The following is a 16686-nucleotide window of genomic DNA, read 5'->3' on the forward strand; positions in this document are numbered from 1 at the left end:
TCCCTCACACACACGCGCATGCCCTCACACACACGCGCACGCTCCCTCACACACACGCGCATGCCCTCACACACATGCGCACGCTCCCTCACACACACGCGCATGCCCTCACACACACGCGCACGCTCCCTCACACACACGCGCATGCCCTCACACACACGCGCACGCTCCCTCACACACACGCGCATGCCCTCACACACACGCGCACGCTCCCTCACACACACGCGCATGCCCTCACACACACGCGCACGCTCCCTCACACACACGCGCACACTCCCTCACACACACGCGCACGCTCCCTCACACACACGCGCACGCTCCCTCTCTCACACGCGCACGCTCCCTCACACACACGCGCACGCTCCCTCACACACACGCGCACGCTCCCTCGCACACACGCGCACGCTCCCTCACACACACGCGCATGCCCTCACACACACGCGCACGCTCCCTCACACACACGCGCACGCTCCCTCTCTCACACGCGCACGCTCCCTCACACACACGCGCATGCCCTCACACACACGCGCACCCTCCCTCACACACACACGCACGCTCCCTCACACACACGCGCACGCTCCCTCACACACACATGCGCATGCCCTCACACACACGCGCACGCTCCCTCACACACACGCGCACACTCCCTCACACACACGCACGCTCCCTCACACACACACGCACGCTCCCTCACACACACGCGCACGGTCCCTCACACACACACGCACGCTCCCTCACACACACGCGCACGCTCCCTCACACACACGCGCACGCTCCCTCTCTCACACGCGCACGCTCCCTCACACACACGCGCATGCCCTCACACACACGCGCACGCTCCCTCACACACACGCGCACGCTCCCTCACACACACGCGCACGCTCCCTCACACACACACGCACGCTCCCTCACACACACGCGCATGCCCTCACACACACGCGCACGCTCCCTCTCTCACACGCGCACGCTCCCTCACTCGCACGTGCATGCCCTCACACACACGCGCACGCTCCCTCTCTCACACGCGCATGCCCTCACTCGCACGCGCACGTACATATACATTTATTTATACATGGATATAATTTTTGCATGCTGGTGAAAAACACACATTAGTTATTGGGTAGACACATGCCTCACTGTCCTCATTGTCCTCACTGAGTGCTGTATTATTCACTGTACCTGTGCGGCTGGGATGGAGATGGATTGCACCAACGTGGAGCGGACTTGCTGCACTTCACCGGCACCTGCTGCCCTCTTCGAGTTGTGGGCTCCTATTGTCAGGGACACTGAAGTGGTCTTCTTCTGGGGCCTTGCGTTTAGGAGGGGTAAGAGAAGAGATAAGTTTAAAGAAATTGCCAACAATTTTGGGAACAGATCTAACATGTCAGCTGGGTCAAGAATCATAGAATCCCTACAGTGGAGAAACAGGCCATTCGGTCCATCAAACTTGCACTAGCAACAATCCCACCCAGGCCCTATCCATGTAATCCCACGCATTTGCCATGCTAGCCCCCCTGACATTAAGGGGTAATTTACCCCGGCCAATCCACCTAACCTGCACATCTTTGGACGCTAAGGGGTCATTTACCATGGCCAATCCACCTATCCCACACATTTTGGGACACTAAGGGGCAATTTAGCATGGCTAATCCACCTAACCTGCACATTTTGGGACACTAAGAGGCAATTTAGCATGGCCAATCCACGCAACCAGCACCTCTTTGGACACTAAGGGGCAATTTAGCATGGCAAATCAATCTAACTGGCACAGCTTTGGAGTGTGGGAGGAAACCAGAGCACACGGAGGAAACCCACGTAGACACGGGGAGAATGTGCAAACTCCACACAGACAGTGACCCAAGCCGGGAATTGAACCCAGGTCCCTGGCGCTGTGAGGCAGCAGTGCTAACCACTGTGCCAACGTGCTGCCAGATGGAAGCAGGATAAAGTAAATGGCAAAACAGGTTCAAGAGCCTGAATGGCCTACTCCTGTCCCTATTTATGATTAGAATGACATTGAGTTTACAGCCAAGAGCCAGTGTTTATGTTCCGCACGTGACATCTTCCATTCATCTTCATCAAACACCATCAATAAATCTTTCTTTTCCTCTCACTATCATGTATTTACCTAGCTTCCCCTTAAATACATTTGTGCTATTCTCCTCTTTAACTCCATATGGTAGTGTTCTATATATTGGGTATTGCTGCCTATTTTAACACCAAGCTTTGTGATGTGGTAATCATGTTGAGAGAGAGAGACCAACTGGACAGGTGAACTAATAAATGGGTGGCAGATGGGTATTAATGTAGATTAGATAGGATGGACGTAGGGAAGTTGTTTCCATTAGCAGGGGAGACTAGGACGCGGGGGCACAGCCTTAGAATAAAAGGGAGTCACTTTAGAACAGAGATGAGGAGAAATTTCTTCAGCCAGAGAGTGGTAGGTCTGTGGAATTCATTGCCACAGAGGGCTGTGGAGGCCGAGACGTTGAGCGTCTTCAAGACAGAAATTGATAAATTCTTGATTTCTCGAGGAATTAAGGGCTATGGGGAGAGAGCGGGTAAATGGAGTTGAAATCAACCATGATTGAATGGTGGAGTGGACTCGATGGGCCGAATGGCCTTACTTCCGCTCCTATGTCTTATGGTCTTATGGTCTTATAGATTAATGGAATACTTTCCTTGGACCAGAGACTCATTGATTCCATGCACTAATTTGTGGACATGATGTGGAGATGCTGGTGTTGGACTGGGGTGGACACAGTAAGAAGTCTCACAACACCAGGTTTAAGTCCAACAGGTTTATTTGGAATCATGAGCTTTCGGAGCGCTGCTCCTTCATCAGTTTTTAAAAAATTTATTAGTCACAAGTAAGGCTTACATTAACACTGCAATGAAGTTACTGTGAATTTCCCCTAGTCGCCACAGTCCAGCACCTGTTTGGGTCAATGCACCTAACCCAACACGTCTTTCAGAATGTGGGAGGAAACCGGAGCACCCGGAGGAAACCCACGCAGACATGGGGAGAACGTGCAGACTCCACTCAGACAGTGACCCAAGCCGGGAATCAAACCTGGGTCCCTGGCGCTGTGAGGCAGCAGTGCTAACCACTGTGCCACCGTGCCACCCCTAAAGGAGCAGCGCTCCGAAAACTTGTGATTCCCAATAAACCTGTTGGACTTTAACCTGGTGTTGTGAGACTTCTTGCTAGTTCATAGGGGAAGCTCTGATAACCATTGTCTATGGTGCAAAGGAGACTTCGGAGGTTAGCCACACAGGAATAGCCAAAAGTAACATGCATAGGATGAAGGAATCCCCTTACCAAAGGAAGGATACACTTACTATCGAGGGAGTACAGTGAAGATCCACCAGACTGATTTTGGGGATGGCAGGATTGTCATAGGTCACAGGTTGGAATTCTCCAGCTGTTCATGCCAGCGGGATTCTCCAGTCCCGCTGGCAGTGCATGCCTGCCTGTGGGTTTCCTGCTGGAGTGGGGTGACGTCAGTGGGAATTCCCATTGACAGCAGTGGGACCAGAGAATCCCGCCACCAGCAAACAACACGCCACCTCCCGTTGGCAGGAAACATGAGTTTTGCAGCCCATCATATCTACACTGGCCAGCAAGCACATATTCATTCTATACCTATTTTCCCGCTCTTGGTCCATAGTCATAGGGAGAGAGATTGAGGAGACCCGTCCTAGCTCTGAAGAAGAGTCATATTGGACACAAAACACTAACTCTGTTTCTCTCTCCGCAGATGCTGTCAGACCGGCTGAGTTTATGCAGCATTTTCTGGTTTTTATTTCACACCTAACCACAGTGCCACCAGACCAGTCACTGAAAATATTCAAGACGAAGATTGCTAGATTTCTAGATATTAAAGACATCAAGGTATATGAGAATAGAGTGGGATAATGGGACTCAGGTAGAAGATCTATGGTGCAAAATCAAGCAGAAAGGTGGAACAGGCTCAAGGGGCCGAATGGCCTACTCCATTTTGTATGTTCCTGTTAATGTGGCTTGAAGGACTTGGGTCAATTTGATCAAGCGCTTATCAATGTAGGCTGAAGGCATTTGGCTATTTATTCACTTTGGTCGGAAGAATAAAGGAGCTGAACATTATTTAAATGGAGAAAGACTGCACAAGGTCGCAGCTCAGAGGGATTTGGAGTCTTTGTCCATAAATCACAAAGGGCTACCATGCAAGTTCAGCAGGAAATAGGGAAGGCAAATGGAATGTTGGCCTTTATTTCAAAGCAAATGAAGTATAAAAATAGGGAAGTCTTGCTCAAAATATACATGGCACTGGTTAAACCTCAGCTGCAATACTGTGAACAGTTTTAGTCCCTTCATCATAGAAATCATAGAAACCCTACAGTACAGAAAGAGGCCTTTCGGCCCATCGAGTCTGCACCGACCACAATCCCACCCAGGCCCTACCCCACATCCCTACATATTTTACCCACTAATCCCTCTAACCTACGCATCTCAGGACACTAAGGGGCAATTTTAGCATGGCCAATCAACCTAACCCGGACATCTTTGGACTGTGGAAGGAAACCGGAGCACCCCACGCAAACACGAGGAGAATGTGCAAACTCCACACAGACAGTGACCCAAGCCGGGAATTGAACCCAGGTTCCTGGAGCTGTGAAGCAGCAGTGCTAACCACTGTGCTACCGTGCCGTGCCTTTATCTATGGGAAGGGCCATGAAGGCAGTCCAGAGAAGATTCACTGGGTTGATCCCGGGTATGGAGGGATTTTCTTCTGAGGGGAGGTTGAGTAGGTTGGGCCTGCACTCACTGGAGTTTTGAAGAATGAGAGGTGACCTTATTGAGACATTTAGGATTCTCAGGGGGCTTGGCAGGTTAGATGCTGAGAGGTTGTTTCCCCTTGTGGGAGAGTCTAGGGCCAGAGGGCATAATCTCAGAGTGAGGGGCTGCCCATTTAAGACAGAGATGAGGAGGAATTTCTTCTCTCAGAGGGTAGTGAAACTGTGGAACTTGTTACTGCCGAGGGCTGTAGAGGCTGGATCATTAAGATGTTCAAGGCTGAGATAGACAGATATTTCATCAGTAAGGGAATCAAGGGTTATGGGGATAAGGTGGGAAAGTGGAGTTGAGGATTATATCAGATAAGTCATGATCTCATTTAATGGTGGAGCAGACTCGATGGGCCGATTGGCCTACTCTTGCTCCTATGTCGTACGGACTAATGGAAATAGCAACAACTTGTATTTATATAGCACCTTTAATGCAGTAAAATGTTTCAAGGTGCTGCATAGCAAATATAATTTGACAAGATGTTAGATGTGTTAGGGCAGATGCTCAAAAGCTTGCTAAAAGAGGTAGATTTTTAACAACCTGAAAAACAGGATCAGAAGTCACTCATCCAGCACCCTGAACAGTGAGATGCCTTTAAGGAAGAGATAGTCCAGGTGCAGACAAACTATATCCTCACCAAGGGGAAAGGTGGGGCAAACAAATCCAGAGATCCCTGGATGACGAAAGAGATGGAATTTAAGATGAATCGGAAAAGGTGTGCTTATGGTAAAAGCCAGGTGGACACCACAATTGTGAATCAGGTCGCAATTGGAAGATTCAGTTGGAAATTGAAAAAAACAATTTTGAGAGGCAGAGAGTATAAGGCGAGGCTGGCAGTTAACAAAAGGGAAGCCAGAAGTCTGATATCGGTGTATAAGTAGCGGGGTGGTAAGAGAAGTGGAGACACATAGGGATTTATACATGGAAGCAGAGGGCAGGGCCCAGGTATTAAATGAATACTTTGCATCTATCTTTACCAAGGAAGGAGATGCTGCCCCAATCATGGGGAGGGAGAAGGTGGTTCAGACACAACAGACTTGTGAGCAAAATTATAATTCATGAAATAAAAGGGATCGGCTATGGAATTGGCTGACACCTATGTCAGACTCCTATTTATTGACTACAGCTCAGCCTTCAACACCATTATCCCAACAAAACTCATCTCCAAACTCCGTGGCCTAGGGCTCAACCCCTCCCTCTGTGACTGGATCATTGACTTCCTAACCCACAAACCTCAATCAAGGATAGGCAACAACAGAGATGCATGTGTTAAAGGAACATCGGCGATTGTGGGCAACTTTAATCTGCATATAGATTGGGAGAGTCAAATTATTCACAGTAGATTAGAGGAGGAATTTCTGGAGTGCATACAGGACGGTTTTCTGGAACAATACATTGAGGAACCAACAAGGGAACAAACCACCTTGGGCTGGGTGTTGCACAATGAGAAAGGATTAGTTGGCAATCTAGTTGTGAGAGATCCCTTGGGGACAAGTGACCATAATATGGTAGAATTCTTTGTCAAGGTGGATAGTGATGTAGTTGATTCTGAGACCAGGGTCCTGAATCTCAATAAAGGGAACTATGATGGTATGAGGCATGAATTGGCCATGATGGACTGGGAAACATTACTGAAAGGAAAGACAATGGATAGGCAATGGCAGGCATTTAAAGAACGAATAGATAAACTCCAGAAGTTGTTTATTCCTCTTTGGCGCAAGAGTGGCGAGGGAATTGTAGCCAAACCATTCAAGATTCAAGGAAGAAGCTAACAGATTGGCAAGAAAAAGTAGCAGGCCTGAGGATTGGGAGTAGTTTAAAATTCAGCAAAGGAGGACCAAAGGGTTGATAAGAAGGGAAGAAATAGAATATGAAAGTAAGCTAGCGTGAAACATAAAAACTGACTGTAAAAGTTTCTATAGATATGTAAAGAGAAAAAGATTGACAAAAACGAATGTAGGCCCCTTACAGTCAGAAACGGGAGAACTCATAACGGGGAATAAAGAAATGGCTGAGGGATTAAATTTATACTTTGCTTCAGTCTTCACAAAAGAAGACATGAATAATGTACCCGAGGTGCTGAGAGAAACATGTTTCAGTGAGGAGCTAAAAGAAATCAGCAAGGTAGAGAAATGGTTCTGAGTAAATTGATGGAATTGAAGGTGGATAAATCTCCAGGTCCTGATAATCTTCATCCCAGAGTATAGAATTCATAGAATCATAGAAACCCTACAGTGCAGGAAGAGGCCATTCGGCCCATTGAGTCTGCACTGACCACAATCCCACCCAGGCCCTACCCCAATATCCCTACATATTTTACCCGCTAATCCCTCTAACCTACACATCTCAGGACACTAAGGGGCAATTTTAGCATGGCCAATCAACCTAACCCGCACATCTTTGGACTGTGGGAGGAAACCGGAGCACACGGAGGAAACCCACGCAGACACGAGGAGAATGTGCAAACTCCACACAGACAGTGACCCGAGCTGGGAGTACTTAAGGAAGTGGCCCTGGAAATTGTAGATCCATTGGTGGTTTTTTCCAAAATTCTTTGGACTCTGGAATAGTTCCTACAGATTGGAGGGTAGCTAATATAAGCCCACTATTCAAAAAGGGAGATAGAGAAAAAACAGGGAGCGATAGACCAGTGAGCCTAATGTCAGTACCGGGGAAGTTGTCCATTATCAAGGATTTCATAACTCAGCATTTGGAAGGCAGTGGTATAATCAGACAAAGTCAGCATGGATTTACAAAAGGGAAATCATGCTTAACGAATCTATTGGAATTCTTTGAGGATGTAACTAGTAGAGTTGACCAAGGAGAACCAGTGGATGTGGTTTATTTAGACTTTCAGAAGGCTTTTGACAAGGTCTCACATAACAGACTACGATGTAAAGTTAAAGCACATGGGATTGCAGATAATGTCTTGAGATGGATAGAAAGCTGGTCAGCAGACAGGAAGCAAAGAGTTGGCATAAATGAGTCTTTTTCTGGTTGGCAATCAGTGACTAGTGGGGCTCCACAGGGATCTGTGCTAGGACCCAGCTGTTCACATTTCATATTAATGATTTGGAAGAGAGAACTGAATGTGTTATCTCCAAATTTGCGGATGACACAAAGTTGGGTGGGAGGGTGAGCTGTGAGGAGGATGCAGAGATGCTTCAGCGTGATTTGGACAGGCTAAATGTGTGGGCATGTGCATGGTAGATGCAGTATAATGTGGATAATGTGGATTTGGTAGCAATAATAGGAAGACAGATTATTATTTGAATGGGTGTAAATTGAGAGAGGTGGATACTCAATGAGATCTTGGAGTCGCTGAAAGTAAGCGTGCAGGTACAGCAGGCAGTAAAGAAGCTAAATGCTATGTTTGTCTTCATAGCGAGAGGATTTGAATATAGGAATAGGGATGTTTTGCTGCAATTATATAGGGCATTGGTGAGGCCACACCTGGAGTATTGTGTGCAGTTTTGGTGTCCTTATCTGAGAAAGGATTCCTTGCTACAGAGGGAGTACAGCGAAGGTTTACCAGGCTGATTCCTGGGATGGCAGGTCTGCCATATGAGGAGAGACCAAGTCAGTTAGGATTATATTCACTGGAGTTTAGAAGAGTGAGAGGGGATCTCATAGAAACTTATAAAATTCTAACAGGGTTAGACAGGGTAGATTCAGAAAGAATGTTCCTGATGGTGGGAGAGTCCAGAACTAGGGGCCATAGTTTGAGGATAAGGGGTAAACCTTTTAGAACTGAGATGAGGAGAAATTTCTTCAACCAGAGGGTGGTGAAAGTATGGAATTCACGACCACCAAATGTAGTTGAGGCCAAAATATTGCCTGATTTCAAGAAGAAATCAGATATAGCTCTTGGGGCTTAAAGGATCAAGAGATATGGTGGGGGGCGGAGGGGGGGGGGGGGTGCGGAGGGAAGGGGGGAATCAGGATATTGAATTTGCCGATCAGCTATGATCAAAATGAATGGCGGAGCAGGCTCGAAGGGCTGAAATGTCTACTCCTGCTTCTAGTTTCTATGTTTCTCTGTAACACCTCCTCCATGATTATCCTCAACACCGGTGCCCCACGCGGCTGTGACCTCAGCCCCTTTCTTATACACTTATGACTGCGTGGCCAAATTCCCCTCAAATTCCATTTACAAGTTTGCTGATGACACCATCGTAGTGGGTTGACTCTCAAACAATGATGAGGTGAAGTATAGGAAAGAGGGAAAGAATCTGGTGAACTGGTGCGATGACAATAATCTCTCCCTCAATGTCAACAAAATGAAGGAGATTGTCATTGACTTCAGGAAGTATAATGGAGGGCATGCCCCTGTCTACATCAAAAGTAATGAAGTGGAGATGATCAAGAGCTTCAAGATTCTCGGTGTTCAGATCATCAATAACCTGTCCTGGTTCTCCCCACGCTGATACTATAGTTAAGAAATCCCACCAACACCTCTACTTTCTCAGAAGACTAAGGAAATTAGGCATGTCAGCTACGACTCTCACCAACTTTTACAGATGCACCATAGAAAGCATTCTTTCCGGTTGTATCACAGCTTGGTATGGCTCCTGCTCTGCCCAAGACTGCAAAAAACTACAAAGGGTCGTGAATGTAGCCCAGTCCATCACTCAAACCAGCCTCCCATCCATTGACTCTGTCTACACTTCCTGCTGCCTTGGAAAAGCAGCCAGCATAATCAAGGACCCCACGCATCCTGGACATTCTCTCTTCCACCTTCTTCCGTTGTGAAAAAGATACAAAATTCTGAGGTCACGGACCAAGCAACTCAAGAACAGCTTGTTCCCTGCTGCCATCAGACTTTTGTTTGGACCTACCTTATATTAAGTTGATCTTTCTCTACACCCTAGCTATGACTGTAACACTCCATTTTGCACTCTCTCCGCCATCGTAAATATCCTGGCCCATGATTCCATGATAGTACAAACCACTTCATAAACCATTATCTTATTAAGTGGCCAACACTGTCGCAATAAAGAAACTCTCATGCCGAAATCATGTCCAAAAACTATAATCCTTTTAAGTGGTCTTTAAACTGTCAAGATAAACAAACCCACAGTCTCCTTGACAATTGGGGCAAAACCCCCTGCTGAACTAAATCCATTAGTGGGGTTTGGAGCTCAGCCAAGGATTCATAATTGGATTCCATTGTGCAGCTACATAAACAAAGCCTGTAGAGCTCAATACAATGAAACTTTTGCAGTCATTAAAAGAACCTAGCCAATTGTTAGAGCATAAACACACGGGGGGAGAACAGATGTTTGAGCTGTTATTCAATTAAAAGATTGGATTGCAAATGACACAGTCAAATTTGAATATCAATGCTGATCAATTTAGAAGAGGATGTTATCCATTGGATAAAGGATTGGATATTGTCCTGTAACCTAACTGAACGCTTTTCAACTTCCACAATGCTGGTCAAATTCATAGTCACTTATCCTTTTTTCAATAAAGCCTTGGATTAATCACAGCACTAACAACAGATTAAATTTGTCATAGAGCATTACATTATGACAGATGAAGTTGTCAACATTTATTAACTTATCCGCCAAAGGACTTCCAACTCCAGACTACGGTTCCCCCATGATTCGTGGCACCTCTTAGGGGTTAGGCAATGGCCCAGTCGTATTATTGCTAGACTCTTAATCCAGAAACGCAGCTAATGTTCTGGGAACCCGGGTTCGAATCCTGCCTTGGCAGATGGTGGAATTTGAATTCAATATAAAATATCTGGAATTACGAATCTATTGATGACCATGAAACCATTGTCGATTGTCGGAAAAACCCATCTGGTTCACTGATGTCCTTTAGGGAAGGAAATCTGCCGTCCTTATCTGGTCTGGCCTACATGTGACCCCAGAGCCACAGCAATGTGGCAAACTCTCAACTTCCCTTCTGAACAAGGGCAATTAGGAATGGGCAATGAATACTGGTCAGCTGGCGACGCCCAATGAATAAAAAACAACCTCTGAGCTGTAGTGAATCATGTCACATTCAGAAGCTGCCCAGACTCCATGGAAATTGCAGCAGTTCTACAGTGCCCACCTCCACACTGGAGGCAGCAAGGATGGCAGAGCTGTGTGTGGGGTCCCGACTTGTTGCCTTTCCCTCCCTGAGGGAAATAGCTGGCAACAGGGAACGGGGACCATGTCCGGCATGTGGGACCCATAAGAATCCATTTCCACCTGGTTTACCCCGTGTTGGACCTGGAAAATCCAGCCCAGGTCTCGAGAGGTGGGTAGTTATTACCAGGTGTTACCTTTTGAGGAACACTGAACTAGCAAAACCCCTGCCGGAGTTTTACTTATACAAAAGACGCACCATGACCCAGCATGCGTATGCCTCAATAGAGCTTCTTACTTAGATCCCATTTCTCTGCCCTTTCCCTCTCTCCTTTCACTTCCTCTTCACGTTAAAATAGAACAGTACAGCACAGTACAGGCCCTTCGGCCCTTGATGTTGTGCCGAGCTTAGTCCGAAACCAAGATCAAGCTATCCCACTCCCTATCATTCTAGTGTGCTCCATGTGCCTATCCAATAACCGCTTGAAAGTTCCAAAAGTGTCCGACTCCACTATCACAGCAGGCAGTCCATTCCACACCCCAATCACTCTCTGAGTAAAGAACCTACCTCGGACATCCCTCCTATATCTCCCACCATGAACCTTATAGTTATGTCCCCTAGTAACAGCTACATCCACCCGAGGAAATAGTCTCTGAACGTCCACTCTATCTATCCCCCTCATCATCTTATAAACCTCTATTAAGTCGCCTCTCATCCTCCTCCGCTCTAAAGAGAAAAGCCCTAGCTCCCTCAACCTTTCCTCATAAGACCTACCCTCCAGACCAGGCAGCATCCTGGTAAATCTCCTCTGCACTCTCTCCAATGCTTCCACATCCTTCTTATAGTGAGGTGACCAGAACTGCGCACAATATTCCAAATGTGATCTCACCAAGGTCCTGTACAGTTGCAGCATAACCCCACGGCTCTTAAACTCAAACCCCCTATTAATAAATGCTAACACACTATAGGCTTTCCTCACTGCTCTATCCACCTGAGTGGCAACCTTCAGAGATCTGTGGATATGAACCCCAAGATCTCTCTATTCCTCCACATTCCTCAGAACCCTGCCATTGACCCTGTAATCCGCATTCAAATTTGTCCTACCAAAATGAATCACCTCGCACTTATTAGGGTTAAACTCCATCTGCCATTTTTCAGCCCAGCTCTACATCCTATCAATGTCTCTTTGCAGCCTACAACAGCCCTCCACTTCATCCACTACTCCATCAATCTTGGTGTCATCAGCAAATTTACTGACCCACCCTTCAGCCCCCTCCTCCAAGTCATTGATAAAAATCACAAATAGCAGAGGACCCAGCACCAACCCCTGTGGTATACCGCTGGTAACTGGTCTCCAGTCTGAAAATTTTCCATCCACCACCACCCTCTGTCTTCTATGAGATAGCCAGTTACATATCCAATCGGCCAAATTTCCCTCTATCCCACACCGCCTTACTTTCATCATAAGCCGACCATGGGGAACCTTATCAAACGCCTTACTAAAATCCATGTATATGACATCAACTGCTCTACCTTCATCTACACACTTAGTTACCTCCTCAAAGAATTCAATCAAATTTGTGAGGCAAGAGTTACCCTTCATGAATCCGTGTTGACTATCCCAAATTAAGCTGCATCTTTCCAAGTGGTCATAAATCCTATCCCTCAGGACCTTTTCCATTAACTTACCGACCACCGAAGTAAGACTAACTGGCCTATAATTGCCAGGGTCATTCCTATTTCCTTTCTTGAACAGAGGAACAACATTCGCCACTCTCCAGTCCTCTGGCACTATCCCCGTGGACAGTGAGGACCCAAAGATCAAAGCCAAAGGCTCTGCAATCTCATCCTTGCCTCCCAAAGAATCCTAGGATATATCCCATCTGGCCCAGGGGACTTATCGACGCTCAGGTTTTTCAAAATTGCTAATACATCTTCCCTCAGAACATCTACCTCCTCCGGCCTATCAGCCTGTATCACACTCTCATCCTCAAAAACATGGCCCCTCTCCTTGGTGAACACTGAAGAAAAGTATTCATTCATCGCCTCTCCTATCTCTTCTGACTCCATGCACAAGTTCCCACTACTATCCTTGACCAGCCCTAACCTCACCCTGGTCATTCTTTTATTTCTCACATAAGAGTAAAAAGCCTTGGGGTTTTCCTTGATTCGACCTGCCAAGGACTTCTCATGTCCCCTCCTATCTCTCCTAAGCCCTTTTTTTTAGCTCATTCCTTGCTACCTTGTAACCCTCAAGCGACCCAACTGAACCTTGTTTCCTCATCCTTACATACGCTTCCTTTTTCCTCTTGACAAGACATTCAACCTCTTTTCAATCACATTTTCTATGTTTCAATTTTTATAAGTGTATCTTCACACCCACAGTGTTGTTTACCCTTTGGGGAATAGTGGTGGGGGACGGTGAAGGGGAGTGGTGAAAGGATTTCCAAGCTGATTGTCAGCCCATTGAACTGTGTTGAATGCTCCTTCCATGGCCAACAAGTCCCAGAACCCAGAATTGGTCCGCCCAACTCTGGGGCGTTGGTCTCGAACCCAGAGCTTCAGGTCCAGGGGTGGGGGTGTTAAGAGTGCTCCACAAGACCTCTTGGATTTTCAATTGACATTAATTGTTATCAGATAGGTAAAGTTTTTTTTATTCATTCGCGGGACATGAGCGTCGCTGGCTGGCCAGTATTTATTGCCCATCCCTAGTTGCCCTTGGAGGGCAGTTGAGAGTCAACCACATTGCTGTGGTTCTGGATCACATGTAGGCCAGACCCGGTAAGGATGGCAGATTTCCTCCCCTAAAGGACATTAGTGAACCAGATGGGTTTTTCCGACAATCGACAAGGTTTCATGGTCATCAGTCGATTCTTAATTCCAGATTTTTTTTAATTGAGTTCAAATTTCACCATATGCCGTGGCGGGATTCGAACCCGGGTCCCCAGAACATTAGCTGAGTTTCTGGATTAATAGCCCAACGATAATACCACTAGGCCATCGCCTCCCCGATGCAAAGCGATTTGCAAACTACATTGATGGCATTCCAAGAATAAAAATTTAGATGTTGCAAAGTCTGTGACAGAACGGTTCTCACATGGTCACAAGGATTGCAAAGTTTTGAGGGGGAAAGACTGATACTGACACTCTGTTAACTTAAAAGGAATTGAGGGCAAATGCCACATTCCTCGCCCGCTCTCTAAATTCACAACCCCACTGTGAAAAAGACAACCTGTCGACTGGGCCGGTGGCGCCAATGGAGCCACTTGGACACACATTCCGTGTTCAGCTACATGGAACCAAATCACTCGCCTCCACCTCACACATTCAGCAGTGAGGTGCCACACACAGGAAAGGTGTACAGCAGCTGGCAAACCTCACACTGAGGTCGGTTTGGGGGGTCATTGGCAAATTCTGCTGCCAGTTGTTAAAAACCGCCAGGCTGATGTACGACTCAGTAACATGATCTCCATGAATGGGGCACCAGAGTGAGCCAGCAGGCAGTGGTTTTACCATGCCACCAGTTACGAGTGGGGCTCCCTCTGTTGTTCGACACTAGGATACGATACACCAGTATTGAAAGTGGCAACGCAGGTAGAGAAGGTAGTCAAGAAGGCATACGGCATGTTGCCTTCATCGGCCGGGGCATTGAGTATACAAATTGGCAGGTCATACTGCAGCTGCACAGAACCTTAGTTCGGCCTCATTTGGAATATTGTGTACAATTCTGGTTGCCGTACTACCAGAAGGATGTGGATGCTTTGGAGAGGGTACAGAAGAAGTTTACCAGGATGTTGCCTGATCTGGAGGGCATTAGCTATGAGGAGAGGTTGGATGAACGCGGTTTGTTTTCATTGGAATGACGGAGGTTGAGGGGCAACCTGATAGAAATTTACAAGATTATGAGTGGCATGGATACAGTGGATAGTCAGATGCTCTTTCCTAGGGTACAGAAGTCAAGTACTAGGGGACATAGGTTTAAGGTGCGTGGGGAAAAGTTTAGAGGAGATGTGTGAGGCAAGTTTTTTTACACAGAGGGTGGTGAATGTCTGCAACGCGCTGCCCGGGGAGGGGGTGGGAGCAGGTACGATAGCGGCATTTAAGGGGCAACTAGACAAATACATTAATAGGATGGGAAAGGAAGGATACGGACTCCGTAAGTGCATACGGTTTTAGTTTAGGCAGACATCATGATTGGCGCAGGCTTAGAGAGCTAAAGGGCCTGTGCTGTACTGTTCTTTGTTCTTTGTCCTTGTTCAGGAGAGTAGAAATTTGACAGTTCTGCCTCATCCTATATTAGGTTCAGTGCAAACCCTACGGTTAAGCAGATGCTGATGTAACTGCTAAGGCTATCACTTCTTGGAATAGCACACTAGGAGGCCATTCAGCCCATTGGTATTTGTGTTGCCACCTTGCAGGTGCGATCCAGTTTGCCCCCCACTCCCCTGCTCTTTTTTCATTGCCTTGTAACTCTTTCTTTTTCAAATATTTATCCAATTCTCTTTGGAAATCTGAATCTGCTTCACTGCCCTTAAGGCAGCACAGTCCAGATCATAACGTCACAAAAATATAACCCCTCCTCTTCATCTCCCTCTGATTCTTTTTGCCAGTCGCCTTAACTCGGAGTCCTCTGGTTACCAAGGCTCTTGCCGGTTACATGGTTTATCCCGATCTGCTCCACTGAAACCTGCTGTGGATTTTAAACACCACTATTAAATCCCTAAGGAAGGAGGATGATCCCAGCTTCTCTAGTTTCTCCTCACAACTGAAGTCCTTCACCCTCAGTACTGTCCTGCTAAACCTCCTCTGAACCTTCTCCAAGGCCTTCATGGAATCATAGAGTCTCTACAGTGCAGAAGGAGGCCATTCAGCCCATCGAGTCTGTACTGGCACAGCATCTTATCCAGACTCTCCTTTCACCTCATCCTCACAACCCCACAAACTTACCTTGCTAATCCAACTAACCTACACATCTTTGGACATGAAGGGGCAATTTAGCATGGCCAATCCACCTAACCTACACATCTTTGTACATTAAGGGTGGAATTTTACAGGAATGATTCTAAGTGTCCAGCTAATGTGAAAATGGGACTGTTCCTGATCCATTTTTCGGGTGAGTTTTCACTCCCAATCTTAAGGACTTAGACTTTGAAAATATGGGCTAGACCATTTCTAGCTGCTGCAGGCAGTGGGCTGGGCTTAACTTGCCAGTCAGCCTGCAGAGGGAGCTATTGCGCATGCGTAGGTCTGTGTCTGCACATGCGCAATACCAACTGCAGAGGAAGTTACTGTGCATGTGCAGACCTCTGATTCTGCATGTGCGCAATTCCAACAAAAGGAGTTTGACAGACAGAGAAAGAAAGCTGTCAGGCCCCTGCTGTTGCAGGCAGCACCACAAACTACATAGCCACCCCCACCCCCGCCCACCTCCCCAGGCTATTGTGGGGGCTCACGGCCAATCATGAGCCACACGCTGCCCAAAATGCAGCCTCTGCTGACCACCAAGATCGATCGCACCCCCCTCTCTTCCCCCTACCGATTGGAGCTGCAGAGTGACGGTGGGCACCTCCTCTGTCTCCGATCCGATCACCGGCAGAATGCACAGCGACCCCCTCGCCCCCACCCTAATTGGGCCGCCCAAACCTGGCCATGCCCCATAGGCCCCACGCCCCACCCCCTCTCCAGCCACATAGTCCCTGCCTCTCTGATTTTGCCGGAAATCCGGCTCTCGTAAAATTGCGAGAGCCAAGAAATCGGGCGTGATCCTGACCTCT

The 16686-nt window shown here is 47.3% G+C and overlaps 1 protein-coding gene across 4 annotated transcripts in view; it reads right to left on the minus strand.

The window, feature by feature from the left end:
* palld (palladin, cytoskeletal associated protein) overlaps nt 1-16686 on the minus strand; it is a 460036-nt gene that overhangs the window by 203995 nt on the left and 239355 nt on the right. For all 4 annotated transcript variants that reach the window (XM_078215142.1, XM_078215143.1, XM_078215145.1 and 1 more), the window contains one exon: nt 1180-1309. In XM_078215142.1, the coding sequence (XP_078071268.1) occupies nt 1180-1309 (130 nt within the window). The remainder of the gene's footprint in view (nt 1-1179; nt 1310-16686) is intronic.

Source organism: Mustelus asterias, chromosome 6 (genome assembly GCF_964213995.1).
Source record: "Mustelus asterias chromosome 6, sMusAst1.hap1.1, whole genome shotgun sequence".
NCBI classification, from domain to species: Eukaryota; Metazoa; Chordata; class Chondrichthyes; order Carcharhiniformes; family Triakidae; genus Mustelus; species Mustelus asterias.